The following is a 14,971-nucleotide window of genomic DNA, read 5'->3' as shown; positions in this document are numbered from 1 at the left end:
TGAAGACTACGATGTGCGGAATTGAAGGTGGTCCCGTTATGGTGGGCGAGAGACATTTACAGTTAGCGTGCGAATCAGTCACGGAGAGAAGCGTCCCTGTCCAAGACAAATCCTGCCAAACACGTAACGAGGGGCAAAAAAAAAATTGAAAGCAAAGCTTGACAAGTACGTCCAGCTCGAGCACATTGCGACCGGCGGCGCACCGATTGACCTTCGCATCGGTCTAGATCAAGCACGACTCGTGAATAGCTCGACCCAGGCCGCACCCGATCCAATCCGATACGGTCGGCAGAGCGTCGACCGGATCCAACTGTAGCCAAGCTAGGGTGTGCTGTACCGATTCATCGTGCGTCGGTCGAGATCGAGCGCGAGCGCAAGCGGATCGGCTCCACATCAATGCGGCGAGATCGTTCCACGAAGGAGGTGGGTAGTAGCTAACTAACCCTCCATCGTTTTCCCACCAAAAAAAAAAAAAAAAAATTTTGCCAATGTAGTCTCTCGCACGCTAGCACATTCACCTCGTGGTTCGGCCTCGTCTCGCTCAGTCCAAATTGCTGACCGCATTTGGTTAGGTCTAAGACTTACAAAATCACTATTTAGGTCGCTCCAATTCTTTCTTCTTCTTCTTCTTTTTTTTTTTTGCTTCCAAAATAATAATGACGAAAATTTTAAATTTTAAATATCGTGAAAAGATAATATATAATATGTCTTTCTGAGCTCAAATCTTTTTTCTTTTTTTTTTGTCTATCCGATCTCTAACTCTCGTTTTTCTAACTTTTGTTCTACATACAATGTTACGCAAATTCAAAATTCAAATAGCGCACGCTGCTCAAACGGACTTCAGACCGGCCCTCAATAATGCTCCTTAAAAAAAAAAAAAGGTTTTAAGGACAAGCGTGCACGAAAAGTGAGAAACATTAGGGTGGTCGAACTACAAAAACGTTGTCAATAGTGGAATGTCTTATGGTTGACTATGAATTGCAGTTGTGGGATGATGCGGCGGGAACAGCAATTTGGCCTAAATCTTTAGGTTCGAGTCGGTGTCAACTGCAGACCCAAAAAAAAAAAAAAATGCCAATTTTCATTTCTCGTGCTTCGAAAGTCTTAGGCCCTATTTTTCGCCTATGATGTTATTTAAGCGTGGGATAAGTGTATTGAAAATATTAAAACTTATCTATAAAAAATACGATCAAATATTAAAATTTGTCAGATTGGTACAAATAAACAAAGAGTGAGAAACAGCCCTCGACGCAACTGGGAAGGGCCGGCTATGGTGGGGGAGGGCCGGCAGGTTGGCTGCTAATTTCTCGCCCCGTCCCCTTTTTTTCTCCATAAATTAGCTTTTTTTATAATTTAATCTAGATAAAATTTGTATTAAAAATCTAATTTGGAGCGAAATGACGTTGGTTCAACCATGTCATCGCCGCGTCCGAGCTAAAAAATATTTAAAAAAGCTACGTAAGCATTTTTTTCGTAAGCCAAGCTGAAAAAGGTTTAATGAAAGAGCTCAATTACGCCAATATACCAAATTTTAGGCTCAAAGCTAGTCAACGAACATGCGTCCAATTCCATAAAAAAAGAAAACCTCGATTTTACTTCCCATCCTGATTTTGTCCCGGCTTTTTATTTGTCAAATTTTTTGTTTACAAACTTTCGCTATAGGCCCAGATATATCCACACGGCCAAAATCGCCACTGAATCCTTTAAAATTATCAACCTAGGGCCCAGTTAGAGACTCGTTATCAGAACCTGCGTCGTTACTAACACCCTCGCATTCGTATTTGACAATATCAACCTCCTGGTATTAATTATTACGAAGAAATCGGTGGACCAAAGTGGAAGTTAGCGAATTTAAAAAAAAAAAAAAAGTTCGGGACGAAATTAGGATTGAAACTAAAGTGTGGAGTTTTCTAAAAAAAAATCAGGTTACGAATGCGTGCCATTCGGGTACAAACACTGTTGGGAGAGAGAGAGAGAGAGAGTCTCGCGTCGTGTCTGAAATGTGGTGGGCCCTACCTTTCTAGTGGAAAACCAGAACCTCGAAATTTCCGAGCACCTTGGTCAACTTTCAATTTCCGTAAAGCTCATCCACAACCTCGACGTCGTGGTGGACCCCGAAGATCTCTTTCGGATTCACACGTGTGAATCCGAAATTACGAGTTAAATTAAATAGTTCATTCTGAGGTTGGATTTTATTTCGCGAAAAAAATAAATAATTTCTTTAATTATTTTTTATAAAATTGGGACGGATTATTTCAAAGGAAACGTACGATTTAATTTTCAATTTTTTCCAAAATAAATGAGGCGTACAAAGCACCACCGGCTTAAATAGCCTAATCGATTACAGTGAAGTAAGTAGTGGAGCTGGCAGACCATTTCGTGCTTTGGTGGTATGCATAAACGGGGAGGAGCAGAAGAGGCGCTTGCGAACCTCGTACCGACGTCAGAAGAATCGAAATTTCTTTATAGTAAATAATGTCACATCCTAGTTGGCTCGTTAGACATGTGACCTATCCCATCCACCACACGTTCGGCAAAATTCCATAGTGAAAGTGAAGCTGGTAGCATTTGTCGTTCCATAAGTGGACTGGGGCTTCCGTGGAGATTTTGGAGAAGAAGGGAAAAAAAAGAAAAAAGAGGCGTTACTAAAGATGGAACACGTCGTGTTCAACCACGAGATAAGAGTTGCGTGTCGTATTAAAAAAAAACAAAGGAGCTCAGATTTCCGTCCCGCTCGAGTGCTCGATGCTGAGTTTGACTCCGGCTCAATCGAGCATCGGAGTTTCCGCCCGATCTTGCGGTAGTGAGATGTTCGGGATGTCGTGCTCGGCCCGAATAGGGCATATTTATGGAGGCAAGTCAGGGCTCGGGGTGGAGCCCTGATTTTGAAAGTGCTCGAAACTAGACAAGTCGATCTCGAGCGGTCGGTCGGGGTACAAACCACTTTGCCGACCTTTTGGTGGTGGTGGCGCCCCCAAAGCGGGAAGCGACAAGCCAATCGCCATCTAGAAGGAGAGGGATGAGCACACGTGCACGCCTTTCGCAACCCAATGATGATGGCAACTCCAACCCAACCACACGCTTCCCCCTCCCCCCCCCCCCTCTCTCTCCCCACAACTTCTCTTGTCTTGTCCCTTTGATTTTCTCCAACGGAGAGAACTGACCGCCGGTTAGCCTCCGTTGAACTGACCGGATTACCCTTCCTCACCTCTCGTTTTTACGTTTAGAATCGTGGATCCGACCCGGCCGATGTATGTCGGATGTGATGCATTCTGGATTTATCATCTAAATGGTGGAGGAATTGTCGCGCGAGCCGCGTGTGCAGGAGGGATCGTTCATGTGGTTGAGAGAACGATAAAAAAATTTGACCCATTTGTGTTTTCATTTCACCGTCTGAATCCGTTTCCTAAAGACACGACAGACCTTCTCGATGTATTCTCTGCTGCTCGCTCTTTGCTCGAACCAGACGTCATGGGAGGGAGGAAGACCTGTTCGCCTATCTACGACCGTACCGTACCCCGCACGTACTCTCTCCGGAATCGTAATTTAGAGCGCCGGGGACAAAACGAGAACTTCCATTCAACACACGTTCTTAGGATAACAAAATCAATGTCAAAAGTTCGCTTGCTTTTTGTCCTTTGCACGTGGGGCTGAAAATACCGCGCGTTCGCAGGGGCATTTTCGGAAACCCGCCCTGCACTAATGATTAATCAATTAAACGACGTCGACTTCCTCGAAACAGAAACCCGAAAAAGTCCGGGTCTTCCACAAATCAAACGGCAGGCACCCACACGACGTCATTGCCGTGTTCGACCTCCAAAAGCGAAAAATACTAAAATATTCACAGTAATATATAATTTTCATTAACAAATATTCTCGAGATATTCATCAAAAGAATTTTTTCGAAAAATTTCAAATAAAAATCTGAAATACCCTATTTATTTCAAAAAAGGAACTCGATCAAAAGTATTTTAGTGATTTATATTTTTAAAAATATATTTTTCTTTTTTCCTTTTTCTTTTATTTAAGGAAGAGAACGGTCATCGACGCGATGACCGGCCACTAACGATGATTGGGTAGCGGCCTCTTCATCTAAATGACTAAAATACCCTCAGCGAAGTCCTTCTTTGAAGCAAAATATCGCGTCCACTAACGATGATTGGGTAGCGGCCTCTTCATCTAAATGACTAAAATACCCTCAGCGAAGTCCTTCTTTGAAGCAAAATATCGCGTCCACTAACGATGATTGGGTAGCGGCCTCTTCATCTAAATGACTAAAATACCCTCAGCGAAGTCCTTCTTTGAAGTAAAATATGCGGGCACTTCAAATTCTTATGTCAGAATTTTTTCGATGTTGCAAGGTATTGAAAAGTAAAATATTATGACCCCAATGACATTTACATGGACTTCGGAAAATAAAAGATTATTATTTTAGAGGAGGTAATATTCATTTTCCACGCGATTTGGTTCGTCGTCGAAGACCCGCGTTCCGTGACTTCTCTTCGCTTCCGGTTATTTTCTCGAGAAAATTTTCTCGCATGTGTGCGTGCACGAAGCTCTCGATAGCGTGGTCTTTAGCCGGAGTCTTTCGCTCGTCGGGATCGAGAAGAGCGAGGACGTGATGAACGGGAATGGGGAAGCGAGGGCCGCGACTGTGAGCGCCGACCGCAACGACGCTCTGGAGACCATACACGCCGCCGCGACGGCGATCGCCTCCGCCGAGAACCGCGTCCCTCAAGCCGCAGTTCAGGTGAGCGCGAGTCGCTCCTTGACCCTGCTCGTGTGCTGATGCGCTGTTTCCCTGTGCTCGTCGGTGATATATTTTTTTATATTTTTTTTTTTGTCGGTCGAATCCGGGGAGTGGTGCTGAGGGAGTCTGATTTGTTTTGGTGGTTAGATTGATTTTCTTCTGCCGGTTCGGCTCGGTTTTGATTTTGTGTGTTCAGGTTGGGTCGTGCGTAGGATTTGTAGTTTCTCGAGATTTCCCTTCCTTCTGCTCGTGCCTCGTTAAAGCAAAGTGGAAGTGGGAATGAGTTCCCGACGCGAAATAGGCGAGACCGCTTTTTCAAGTAGAGGCTGAGCAAAAAGATGGGTAGAAAGTTTGCTGGTAATCATTAGAGGAGCAAAAAAGTGATTTCTAATGGCAGTTTTCTAAAGTTTTGATCTGCTTCTTTTTGTCTCTGGTTTAATCAAAAAGATAATTAAGTGCAGGAGATATTTGCTGGAGAAAAATTTCACCTCGAAAGTACAGGGGGCTCGATAGTTGAATTTGGAGTGAAAGATTGGGATTTGATGGTATGATTAGAAGTTCTGAGAAATTGAACAGGATGAATGCTCTGATGTAGATAACTGTGGTAGTGAATTCTACTTTGTAATGGTTAGGTTCTTGGTTTTGGATATGATAGGGAATGGAGTTCGGGACTCGGCACCTGCATTTTCTGAAATATTCTTTTTGGTTGGAAATGGTCCATTTTGTTTGTTTAACTTGATACTTTCCTTCCTCCTGCCTTTTTTCTCCACTTGTTTCTATTTCAGGGTTCTTCATGTGTTGTGCAGTGGAGTTAGAACTTCGAATGAAAATGTGTAAAACGTCCTTCGACCAAAAGAGTCCTAACTAATCGACTCTTCTTTTATGGTAATGTGTGCTAAGAGCTTGTGATATGTTTTATCTTGCTCTGCAGCAGTGAAAAGTAAAAGGCAAGTACTCAATTCTAATAGTCGTAAGGGCAGATGGATTCAAGCACGAGCAAGTTTTGAGTATATAAGTTCCTGACATGCTTTGCTGGATCCTCCTTTCAGGAAAAATGAGTTTATCGCGTTGTTTCGGCAATAAACCACTATGAGGTCCGAGGAATTACAAAGCTTTCGGTGGCATCTAAGCAGATAATAGGGCGCTCTTTTTTCCTGCATACCTGTTCTGCTTTTACATGGCTTGTCCTGATTATGATTATCAATTTTTCACACCAATTTATGCATCGCGCGTACTTTAAAGTGCCAACAATTATAGCTTTTGTATGCCAATATCTTTGTCGAGTTGTTGTGTCCTTTTTCCATTATATTACTGGCACTTTTTTTGCTAAGACATTTCTATTTGTTGTTTGACAGCAGAAGAGAAGATGGGGTGCTTTTTGGAGCTTGTATTGGTGCTTTGGGTCTCAGAAGCACCGGAAGCGTATTGGACCTGCTGTTTTTCTTCCTGAGACGACGGGTTCCACTGGCGATGCTCCGGGTGCTCATAATCTAGTGCAGCCCACTGCTATAACGCTGCCATTTGTGGCACCGCCCTCCTCTCCAGCATCATTCCTTCAATCAGAACCTCCTTCCGCTACCCAATCTCCAGCTGGTGTGTTCACCATGTCGTCCATGTCAGCAAGTATGTATTCCCCTGGTGGACCTCACTCCATATTTGCTATTGGACCTTATGCCCATGAAACCCAGTTAGTATCTCCGCCTGTTTTCTCGACATTTACAACTGAGCCGTCTACTGCTCCCTTCACCCCCCCTCCCGAGTCCGTGCATCTGACTACGCCCTCATCACCAGAGGTGCCGTTTGCTCGGCTGCTTGACGCCAACCTGCGGAACTCTGGGGCCTGTCAGGGGTTTCCGTTCCCTAACTATGAATATCAGTCTTATCAGTTTTCTCCTGGAAGCCCTGTCGGCCACTTGATTTCTCCTAGCTCTGGCATCTCGGGCTCGGGCACTTCATCTCCTTTTCCTGGTTGTGAGTCTGCTGGTGGTCTCAATGTCCCTGAGTTCCGATCCAGTGAGCCTCCCAAGCTCTTGAACCTTGATAAGTTGTGCACCCATGAATGGGGATCGAGGCGAGATTCTGGTTCATTGACTCCTGATCCTGTGAGAAATGTAGATGGATACCCTTCAGTTTTCAAGGTCGCAACATATCTATCTGTCAACAAACGCCAAAATGGCGATCTGACAGTCAACAATAGAGTATCATTCGAGATACCTACAGAAGATGTGAGACACGGGGATGGCAAGCTTATTGCTTCGACAGGAAGTGCAATCATTTCTGCAAATAATGCATCTGCTGAAAGAGAGAGTATCTGTTGTGAACTCAAAGGCAGGAGCGAGGACACTTTAGGCGCAACATCCAGTAATGAACAAGAGGGAGTTTCCATAGGTGACAATGAGAAAGGGCTACATCATAGGCATAGTTCTATCACATCAGGGTCTTCTAGAGAATTCAATTTCCATAATGCCGATAGGGGAGATGCTCATAGGCCCGATTTTGGCTCGGCTTGGTGGGCAGGTGAAACGGTTGTTGAGGAGAATGGAAACTGGTCCTTCCCAGTGATACAGCCAGGTGTCAGCTAATCGGCAACGCTTGCTTTTGCACTCTGTTGTTAGTTTAGTCTTGCACAGACCATAGTAAGTCTAAAAGCTCAGGTGGGTGAATTTTAGTGTTTGACAGACCGTCTATAAACTAACAGTATACTACTTTCTTCAAGTTGGAAGAATTTGGAAATTTAATTGGAAGGACCAATGCATGTTGACCGTATCTGTTTTTGGGTAAACAGGGTCGTCCATGAACTTTTGTTAGGACTAGAATAGAACAGTCTTTCCCTCTCTCTTGTAAAGTTCAGACAGGAAAAATTACTGGTATTCCCAGGCATCTCAAGGCTCAATCTCATCATATCATATTCAGCTGTTGTCGTGTAAATTAGTACTTACAATGAGATTTTGATGCTGGTTATTTTCAAGTACTTGAAACAACAGGTATTTATCAAGGATTGAAGGAGGGTTGAACCCTGAGATTTTAGAAGACCTATGGTCTGTCTCTGTTTTGAGTACTTCTTTGAAATCTCAAGCCGGTTTCCACTTTTGCACTACTAGCGTGGCGTCCCGTTCATTTACAGCGACTCCATTAGAGGCTGGCATGCTCATCAATGTGACTGCAGTCTACGGTGTCAAAGTCAGGAGAATGTTTAAACGGAACATCCGTTCTACATATAAAGGGCACATCCATTCTACATCTGTGTTCGTCGCAGTCCAAATTTTGACTATGCGCGACTACAAGGATTTCTTAGATTGCTGATTTAGATGTGGGACTCGATGAAGGTGGCTTTAGTTCTGTAACTGCGGTCGTTTCGTGGATGAAAGCATCTGCTATGCGGTTGTCTTAGTAGCCTAGCCTCCGTGACACTGCCTGGTTCACATGTGGTGGGGAGTCTACGCTGGGTTGATTTAGGTTTCTAAAATCTGGAAGACGATTGCAATTGCGGATATCTAATGAATCCGGTCCGAGTATGGCAGCCGGGTTGATATCACGTTTAAAATGTCTTGGCCGAAACGACCTCGAATCCTACTTTCTATCGAGAAGCCCTTGCAAAGATCCATTTCTCGACCGTCCACATCTATGACAAATCCGATCCTGTCTAACATTGTCCGTGTCATGATTTTCGTACGAGTACTTCTGGGTCACAACTCTGGAAGGTGCCGTCCGTGTATTTTTATCATTGGGCAGTACAAAGGTGGGACTTGCCGAGCAGAAAGTTGTTCTTTTTGTGTAACCAAACCAACCCCCAAAAGGACAACTACTCAATTGATTGGTCTTTGTGACTATGCTTTAGACCGGTGGCTCTGCTACTGCTAGGACGGTTGGAAGGGAAGGAAGGAAGAGACCCAACATTCAAAGCAGAGGTCCAAATCAGACGGCTTTGGCGACCACATTAGTTGACTCGCCAATTTGCAAACAAAGAAACTTTCCCCTCTCATTGTCCTGTCCAAGAGAAGAGATATCATTATTCACTGTTGCGAATTTCTTAATTGGCCCGAAGGGGGTTTGTCTAAGCCGCGAATTAAGAGATCTTTTTTTATTTTCGACGCATCATCCTCATATTATGCACAATTGGTACCTGGAAAAATACTCGTTAATAAGATTGTATTTGGCTGATTTATTGGCTCGTACATCTCAATGGGTTTTATTTGGAAAGACGGGTCTAACATTTGACACAGAATTCATCGAACTCAAAAGGACAAGATGGATTAGAGCACATACGTTCGTCCCACGTAATGGTTTTTCCTTTTTTTCTTGGGTTTTGGAAAACATCGTCTTTGACCTTCTGGACATCCTCAACGTCAAGTTTCACCCCATTTTGTTTCTGTTCTCTCACTTGCCTCTCTTTGGTTTTGCTTTGCCAACCTTTGTTTGTTAACCCCCGCTTACCCCTTATTTATTCAGCACTCCGTCTTCCTCCCTGTTTCCTGGGGTTGCTCTTTCTTGGTCCTCTCTAGGGTTTTTTTTTATTTTTTATTTTCCGGGAGAGGTCTCGATCGAATTCGCTGGAGCTTCGCAACGTCCCCAGCATCGGAATTCAGGTAAAAATGCCACCTTTCTCATGCTCCACGCCTTCTAATGCGTTGCTTCCGGCGAAAACGGACTCCAATGTGGTGACCATCAACGTGGGTGGTCAGATTTTCCAGACCACCAAGCAGACCCTCGCTCTCGCCGGCCCCAAATCGATCCTATCTACGGTGGCCAACTCCCAATTGGCTCATCTCAGCGAGCATTTCGTCGATAGAGACCCCGAATTGTTCTCCATCATCTTATCCCTCCTCAGGACTGGCAATCTCCCCTCGAAAGCTAAGGCCTTTGATCTCCAGGATGTGATCTCTGAATCCCAGTTCTATGGGGTCGAGTCCCTTTTGGTCAATTCCGTGTCCAACCCGTCTCAGTTCGAAGCCTTCAACCTCGAGAAATCGGTGGTTTTGCCGCTGAATGGCCGCGATACGCCGTCCACGATTGCCGCCACGCCGTTCGGGTCCCTCCACGTCGCGCACGGGAGCAAAATCACCTCGTTCGATTGGTGTCTGGGGAGGAAGAAGACTATTCTGACTCAATTCACTGCCGTTGACTCGCTGCTGCCCATCTCGCCGGCTGTAGCCGCAGCTGGCGCCACCGACTTTTCAGGTTTGCAGATACTTGATCTTGAGAATGGGTCTGTTAGAGAGACTTTGAATTGGGAGAATGTGACTAGGTCTGGTTCAACCGTGCAAGCGATTGGTTCATCGGGTGAGTACTTGTTTGCTAGCTTTGAATCAGGTCGGAGGAACTCGAATTCGATCTTGGTTTATGGCTTGCAGAGCTTAAGGCCAGTCACAGAGATCGGTCATAATGAGATATTCGGTGCTGATCTTGATTCAGCTATTCCAGCAACGAAATTGAAGTGGATTCCAAGTTATAATCTTTTGATGGCATCTGGGTCTCATGGTGGGCCATCAGGTGTATCGGGCAATATCAGATTGTGGGATATAAGGACGGGGAGAATAGTTTGGGAGGTGAAGGATAAAGATGACTGCTTTTCCGATGTTGCAGTCTCTGATAACCTATCTGCCATGTTTAAAATTGGCGTGAATTCAGGCGAGGTGTTTTATAAGGATTTGAGGAACTTGGATGATGAGAAGTCTTGGGCTTGTCTTGGAGATAGGAGAAACTTGCTAAATGGAAAGAAGGAAGGAGTTGGTTGTAAAATCGAGAGTCATGGGAATCATGTCTTTCGTACTAAAAAGGGCGATATAGAGTTGTGGTCAGAGGTGTTGATCGGCTCTGGGAAGAAAAGCGATGACGGTTTAGGAGAGAGGGTATTCAGGAAGAACTTAATGGGAAGAACAAAAGATATGGGAGGAGCTAAGATAACCAACTTGGCTTTTGGAGGGAACAAGATGTTCATCACCAGGAAGGATCAGCAGTCTATTGAGGTTTGGCAGAGTTCAGTAAGAGGATTTTGATCCCAATAATTAATGTGGATTATTAGATTATTGGCAAAGGTCTGCGAATAGCATTGTGTTGTAAAATACATTGCAGCTGAATCTTTTGTAAATATTTGTGTTCGTTCTTCCCCAAGCAAGAAATTGTAGAAGAATGAGATGTCAGTCAGTTGGATTTAGATACTTGTTTCCTGTCATTTGCAGTTGCAGTTCATTTTCCTAAGTCAAACAGTTTAATGCACGTATTCATAAGCGAGAAGATGAATATCTGGTTCAGATTTTTACTTCTTTTGTCTTGCTCACTCCAGTCTGACCTTTTCCTAGCATTTTGTTTGTAATGAAGAACTAATGAGAAGACGGAGAGGATTTAGCGGATGTGAAGATCTACTGTGTGACAGAACCCATTGATTGTGAATTTCAGTTCTTGGATCGAGTCGAGGTTTTCATTCTTCAAAAATGATGGAGAGAGAGAGATAGACTGGGATCGCATCTTACGCCCGGTTTCCACCTACTTGTTCGGCTTTTATAGTGCAACACTTCGTGCATCTGTCAAGCTTTATATCTTGTGTGAAATGCCATTACTTGCTTCCCATTTGTAAGGTGATTTCGTATGCTGCTGCAGTCCTCTGGAGATTTATGGTGGTGGATACCGCCAATCATATGTTCTCCTGTTCTTATTGTTCTGCGTGTGATGTTTTGCTCCAATGAAGAAGCAATGCAATGTGATCGCATTCTTGAAATCTTTTTTTTTTTATGCTGTAAAAGCAATTATAAATTTGTTTAATAGGCCTGTCGTGTCGTCGGCTATATCATGGCGACGGCTTTTACCGAAACAGTCTTGTATCGTCGTAGTCGGAGTCGTGAAAAAAAGCTAACTGTAGTGGAGAAGCTAGAGAGAAGTTCATGTTCTTTTTCTTGGTCTGCAGTACGAGCTCCACATGCTGATGCATGTCAAATGGAGTGGGAGTGGAATGATATCTGTGGTGAGAAAGAAAACGTCTCCTTTAGGCTTTAGGACCATCCATGTGCCTGTGTCTTTTTTAAGTTTTCCTTTGCTTTGATTTGAGGTTGAATTCGTGCAATCGCCTTTTTAGTCTTTGATAGAAAGCGAGCCGTCTTGGCAAGTTAGGTGCTTAGCTTTGCAAACAGTAAGTGCTTAGCCATCTTCGCAGTTGCAGTACATTCTTGTAACTCAGTCGGGTTATTCAAAAACAAGAAGATGAATATGTGGAGATCCTGGAGATTCAGATTTTGAGTTGAAGAACCCATTCGTTGTGGATTCAGTTCTCTGATCATGTCGAGGTTTTCATTCTCTGAATGAGACAGAGAGAGGTTCCCTTCTCTGATATCTGTGGTGTCCAAGAGATTGTTGGATTTGAATGATCCAACTGTCGGGATTGCTGTAACCTTAGGATTCTTAGCTGCTTGTGTTTATGAGGCAGGACTATTTAAGTGGTGTCGGTTCTCTGCCGGCAACTTTCTAATTACTACAATACGAAATTTAAAGGGCAACAAATTGCTCCAGCCATGAAAGCTTTGGAAGGTGGGAGAAGAAAAGGATAGTTCATTTCATAAGGAGTAGCATTCACAAGCTCGACGTACCATCATAACTTTGATAATTTACATCATAAATATTGGGGAAAAAAAAAGTCCAAACCATTAGAAAAAAGGAAAGCCTCAAGTGAAAGGAGAGAGGAGCTAGAGATGCAAATGAAACTTTCAGGCCCTGGCTTTGAAGGGGATGGCTCTGATGATTATCTGGTGGTAGACAGCAGCTAGTGCAGCTCCAATGAAGGGTCCAACCCAGAAGATCCACTGGCAAAACCAAATTCATCTCAGAGTTTAGTTTTGATTATCAACCAAGAGAATCGTGTTTTCTTCTTGAACAAGAAAATAAGGAGCTTACTTGGTCGTCCCAGGCACGGTCCTTGTCGAAGATGATGGCAGCTCCAAGGCTCCTTGCCGGGTTAATGCCAGTTCCGGTGATGGGGATCGTGGCCAAGTGAACCAAGAACACTGCAAACCCAATTGGAAGAGGAGCCAAGATCTGCAATATGGATGCCCCAAGAAAAAAAATGAGAGCAGCCTAGAATTAACTATCTTTCAAGTATAAGACAACATGGATATCCGTTCGTTCATGCCATTGGTTTGAAATAAGTAGATTAATTTCACATGATGCTAAACATTCTTTACACGCCGATTGTTTTTTCAGTAATGTCTACTTCAGATGTTGGTATTCTAACCTAATTAGGAGTAGTCTAGCATCACAAATGGGCAGTCGTTACTATGAGAACTAACTTTTTTCCAAATTCTTGAATGTGCATGATGATTCAACAAGCCCTATTTGATCTAAATCCAGAAATCTTTAGAAAAAGGCAAGACATTAAAGTCAAACAATTCCATCATGCATAGCTTCTTTTCCTTATGCCACCAACTTTAGTTTATGGAAGTGGAATGATACCTCCAACTCAACAAACCAGAGCACTCAGATTAAGCCAAATAATTCTTACCTCAAGATAACAGTAAAATCTTCATTTCATGCCTACCCCCAGTGATCAATATTTCCTAACCACTTCTTGACTCCCTAAGAATTTTCCTCCTCCAAACTCATCAATTTTAATTGCCCTTGAAAAGCAAATATCCATTGTCCAAATTGTGTAAACTCCTTTTACCCCACTTTCTTAGATCAAACTACAAGAAGCAAAGCTAATCATCCCACTACATCAAACCACTTTCATGAACAAAGGATCAAAAGCTGAGTTAAACCCCGAAACAAAAAAAAGCACCAGAAATATCAAGAACACCAGAGGGAAGAAGAGGCCAGAGTGAGCACATACAGGGACATGAGAATCTCTGGCATTCCTCTTGGCATCAGTGGCAGAGAACACTGTGTAGACCAGGACAAAAGTGCCCACGATTTCAGCACCGAGGCCGTCACCCTTGGTGTAGCCATGGCTCACAAAGTTGGCGCCACCACCCAGAAGCTCATACTGCTTGTGGCCCATGAAGCCCTTCACCACCCCAGCACCACAGATGGCCCCAAGGCACTGCATAATGATGTAGAACACTGCCCTGGTCAGGGACAGCTTCCTGGCCAGGAACAGCCCAAAGGTCACTGCTGGGTTGATGTGTCCACCTGAAGTTCAAGAAACCAGAACACACCTATCAGTCGTGGGAATGGAGATGAGGTGAAGCCCCTGAGGAGATGCGCCGTTAGTAGGTAAAACATGGCAAAGTAAAAGAAACTTCCTTTACTCCTTAAAGTCACTCAGTAGTGATAAAGATGTAACCTGTAAGAGCCATCTATGTTATTTTAAGTCATAGTTACAGCAGATATAGCAAGTGATCTTGCAAGAAAACATCCCCCAAAATTACTAGGCAGTCTTTAGAAAAACTGATACCTCAAGTCCTTCAACAATCTCCAGCTGCAGGAAGCAGGGAAACAAAAAGGGCTCTAGCAAGCAGGAAAAGCGAGACAAAAATGGCGAAAATTGCATCTTCTGAAGGGAAAACAAGTCTAAACTAACCCCCAGGACGACAGAAATAAAAGCATGCATGTGAATATGAAGATCCCGGAAAGACAGTTAACAAAGTTCTTTCCTTTTCCCTTCTCGCTCTCTCCCAGACAAATCCTAAACATCTCCAAGCAAGAAAGAACAAAACAGAGACACAGAGGGAGCGACTGAAGTAAACCCAGCAAGCTCACTCCAACACACACTCGTGACTCACCAGAGATACCAGCGGTGCAGTAGACAAGGGCGAAGATCATGCCCCCGAAGGCCCAGGCAATGCCCTGGACGCCCACGGTGGCGCACTTGGAGGGGCTCTTGAAGAAGCCCATGACGGTGAGGATGGTGATGTAGAGGAACAAGAAAGTGGCCACGAACTCAGCAATCCCAGCCCTGTAGAAGGACCACGACGAAAGCTCCCCAGGCTCAAACAATGGTGCTGGGGGTGGCTCATTGTAGTCCTTGTCCGACTGCGCGGACGTCCCAATGGGCTGCCTCTCCGGGAACTTGTTGGCTCCCACTCTCACGTCCTCTTCTTTGCCCTCCATTTTCCTTCTGCTTCTGTGCTCTGCTCTCTGCTCTCTGTATTCTCTGTTTCCTCTGTTTCGCGGACTGATCTCTGTCTCTCTCTCTCTATAAAGCTAAAGCTGTGGCAGAGGGGATGACAAAGGTGGTTTTATAGATGACCGTGCTACATTTTATTTTTTTATGTTTCATCGCTGCGGGCGACAGGCGGA

At 44.2% G+C, this 14,971-nt stretch overlaps 3 protein-coding genes across 3 annotated transcripts; 2 read left to right on the top strand and 1 right to left on the bottom strand.

Moving 5' to 3' along the window:
* Positions 1-4,451: 4,451 nt before the first annotated feature.
* On the top strand, positions 4,452-7,784 carry LOC115746530. The gene is made up of 2 exons (XM_048276193.1): positions 4,452-4,750; positions 6,109-7,784. Exons 1-2 carry the CDS (start codon positions 4,622-4,624, stop codon positions 7,330-7,332), a joined length of 1,353 nt encoding a protein of 450 aa, XP_048132150.1. The 5' UTR covers positions 4,452-4,621; the 3' UTR covers positions 7,333-7,784.
* Positions 7,785-9,092: 1,308 nt separating this feature from the next.
* On the top strand, positions 9,093-11,013 carry LOC115746529 (BTB/POZ domain-containing protein At5g41330). Its single transcript, XM_030682331.2, has one exon. It carries the CDS (start codon positions 9,343-9,345, stop codon positions 10,744-10,746), a length of 1,404 nt encoding a protein of 467 aa, XP_030538191.1. The 5' UTR covers positions 9,093-9,342; the 3' UTR covers positions 10,747-11,013.
* A 1,257-nt stretch (positions 11,014-12,270) lies between these two features.
* On the bottom strand, positions 12,271-14,895 carry LOC115746531 (aquaporin PIP1-2). The gene is made up of 4 exons (XM_030682332.2): positions 14,455-14,895; positions 13,563-13,861; positions 12,632-12,772; positions 12,271-12,540 (listed from the first exon to the last, which is right to left on the bottom strand). The coding sequence occupies exons 1-4, from the start codon at positions 14,780-14,782 to the stop codon at positions 12,445-12,447; spliced, it is 864 nt and encodes a 287-aa protein (XP_030538192.1). The 5' UTR covers positions 14,783-14,895; the 3' UTR covers positions 12,271-12,444.
* Positions 14,896-14,971: the final 76 nt, after the last annotated feature.

This window comes from Rhodamnia argentea, chromosome 3, assembly GCF_020921035.1.
Source record: "Rhodamnia argentea isolate NSW1041297 chromosome 3, ASM2092103v1, whole genome shotgun sequence".
Taxonomy (NCBI): Eukaryota; Viridiplantae; Streptophyta; class Magnoliopsida; order Myrtales; family Myrtaceae; genus Rhodamnia; species Rhodamnia argentea.
The sequence above is the reverse complement of the archived record's forward strand: the minus strand, read 5'-3'. Positions and strand labels throughout refer to the sequence as shown.

What these genes read in the sequence shown, in the direction of transcription:
- LOC115746529 (XM_030682331.2), top strand. Translation starts at nt 9,343, where the DNA reads ATGCCACCTTTCTCATGCTCCACGCCTTCTAATGCGTTGCTTCCGGCG.
- LOC115746530 (XM_048276193.1), top strand. Translation starts at nt 4,622, where the DNA reads ATGAACGGGAATGGGGAAGCGAGGGCCGCGACTGTGAGCGCCGACCGC. An exon ending in TCCCTCAAGCCGCAGTTCAG is followed by an intron (nt 4,751 to 6,108) that starts GTGAGCGCGAGT and finishes GTTTGACAGCAG; the next exon opens with AAGAGAAGATGGGGTGCTTT.
- LOC115746531 (XM_030682332.2), bottom strand. Translation starts at nt 14,782, where the DNA reads ATGGAGGGCAAAGAAGAGGACGTGAGAGTGGGAGCCAACAAGTTCCCG. An exon ending in CTGCACCGCTGGTATCTCTG is followed by an intron (nt 13,862 to 14,454) that starts GTGAGTCACGAG and finishes CTTGAACTTCAG; the next exon opens with GTGGACACATCAACCCAGCA. An exon ending in CCAGAGATTCTCATGTCCCT is followed by an intron (nt 12,773 to 13,562) that starts GTATGTGCTCAC and finishes TCCATATTGCAG; the next exon opens with ATCTTGGCTCCTCTTCCAAT.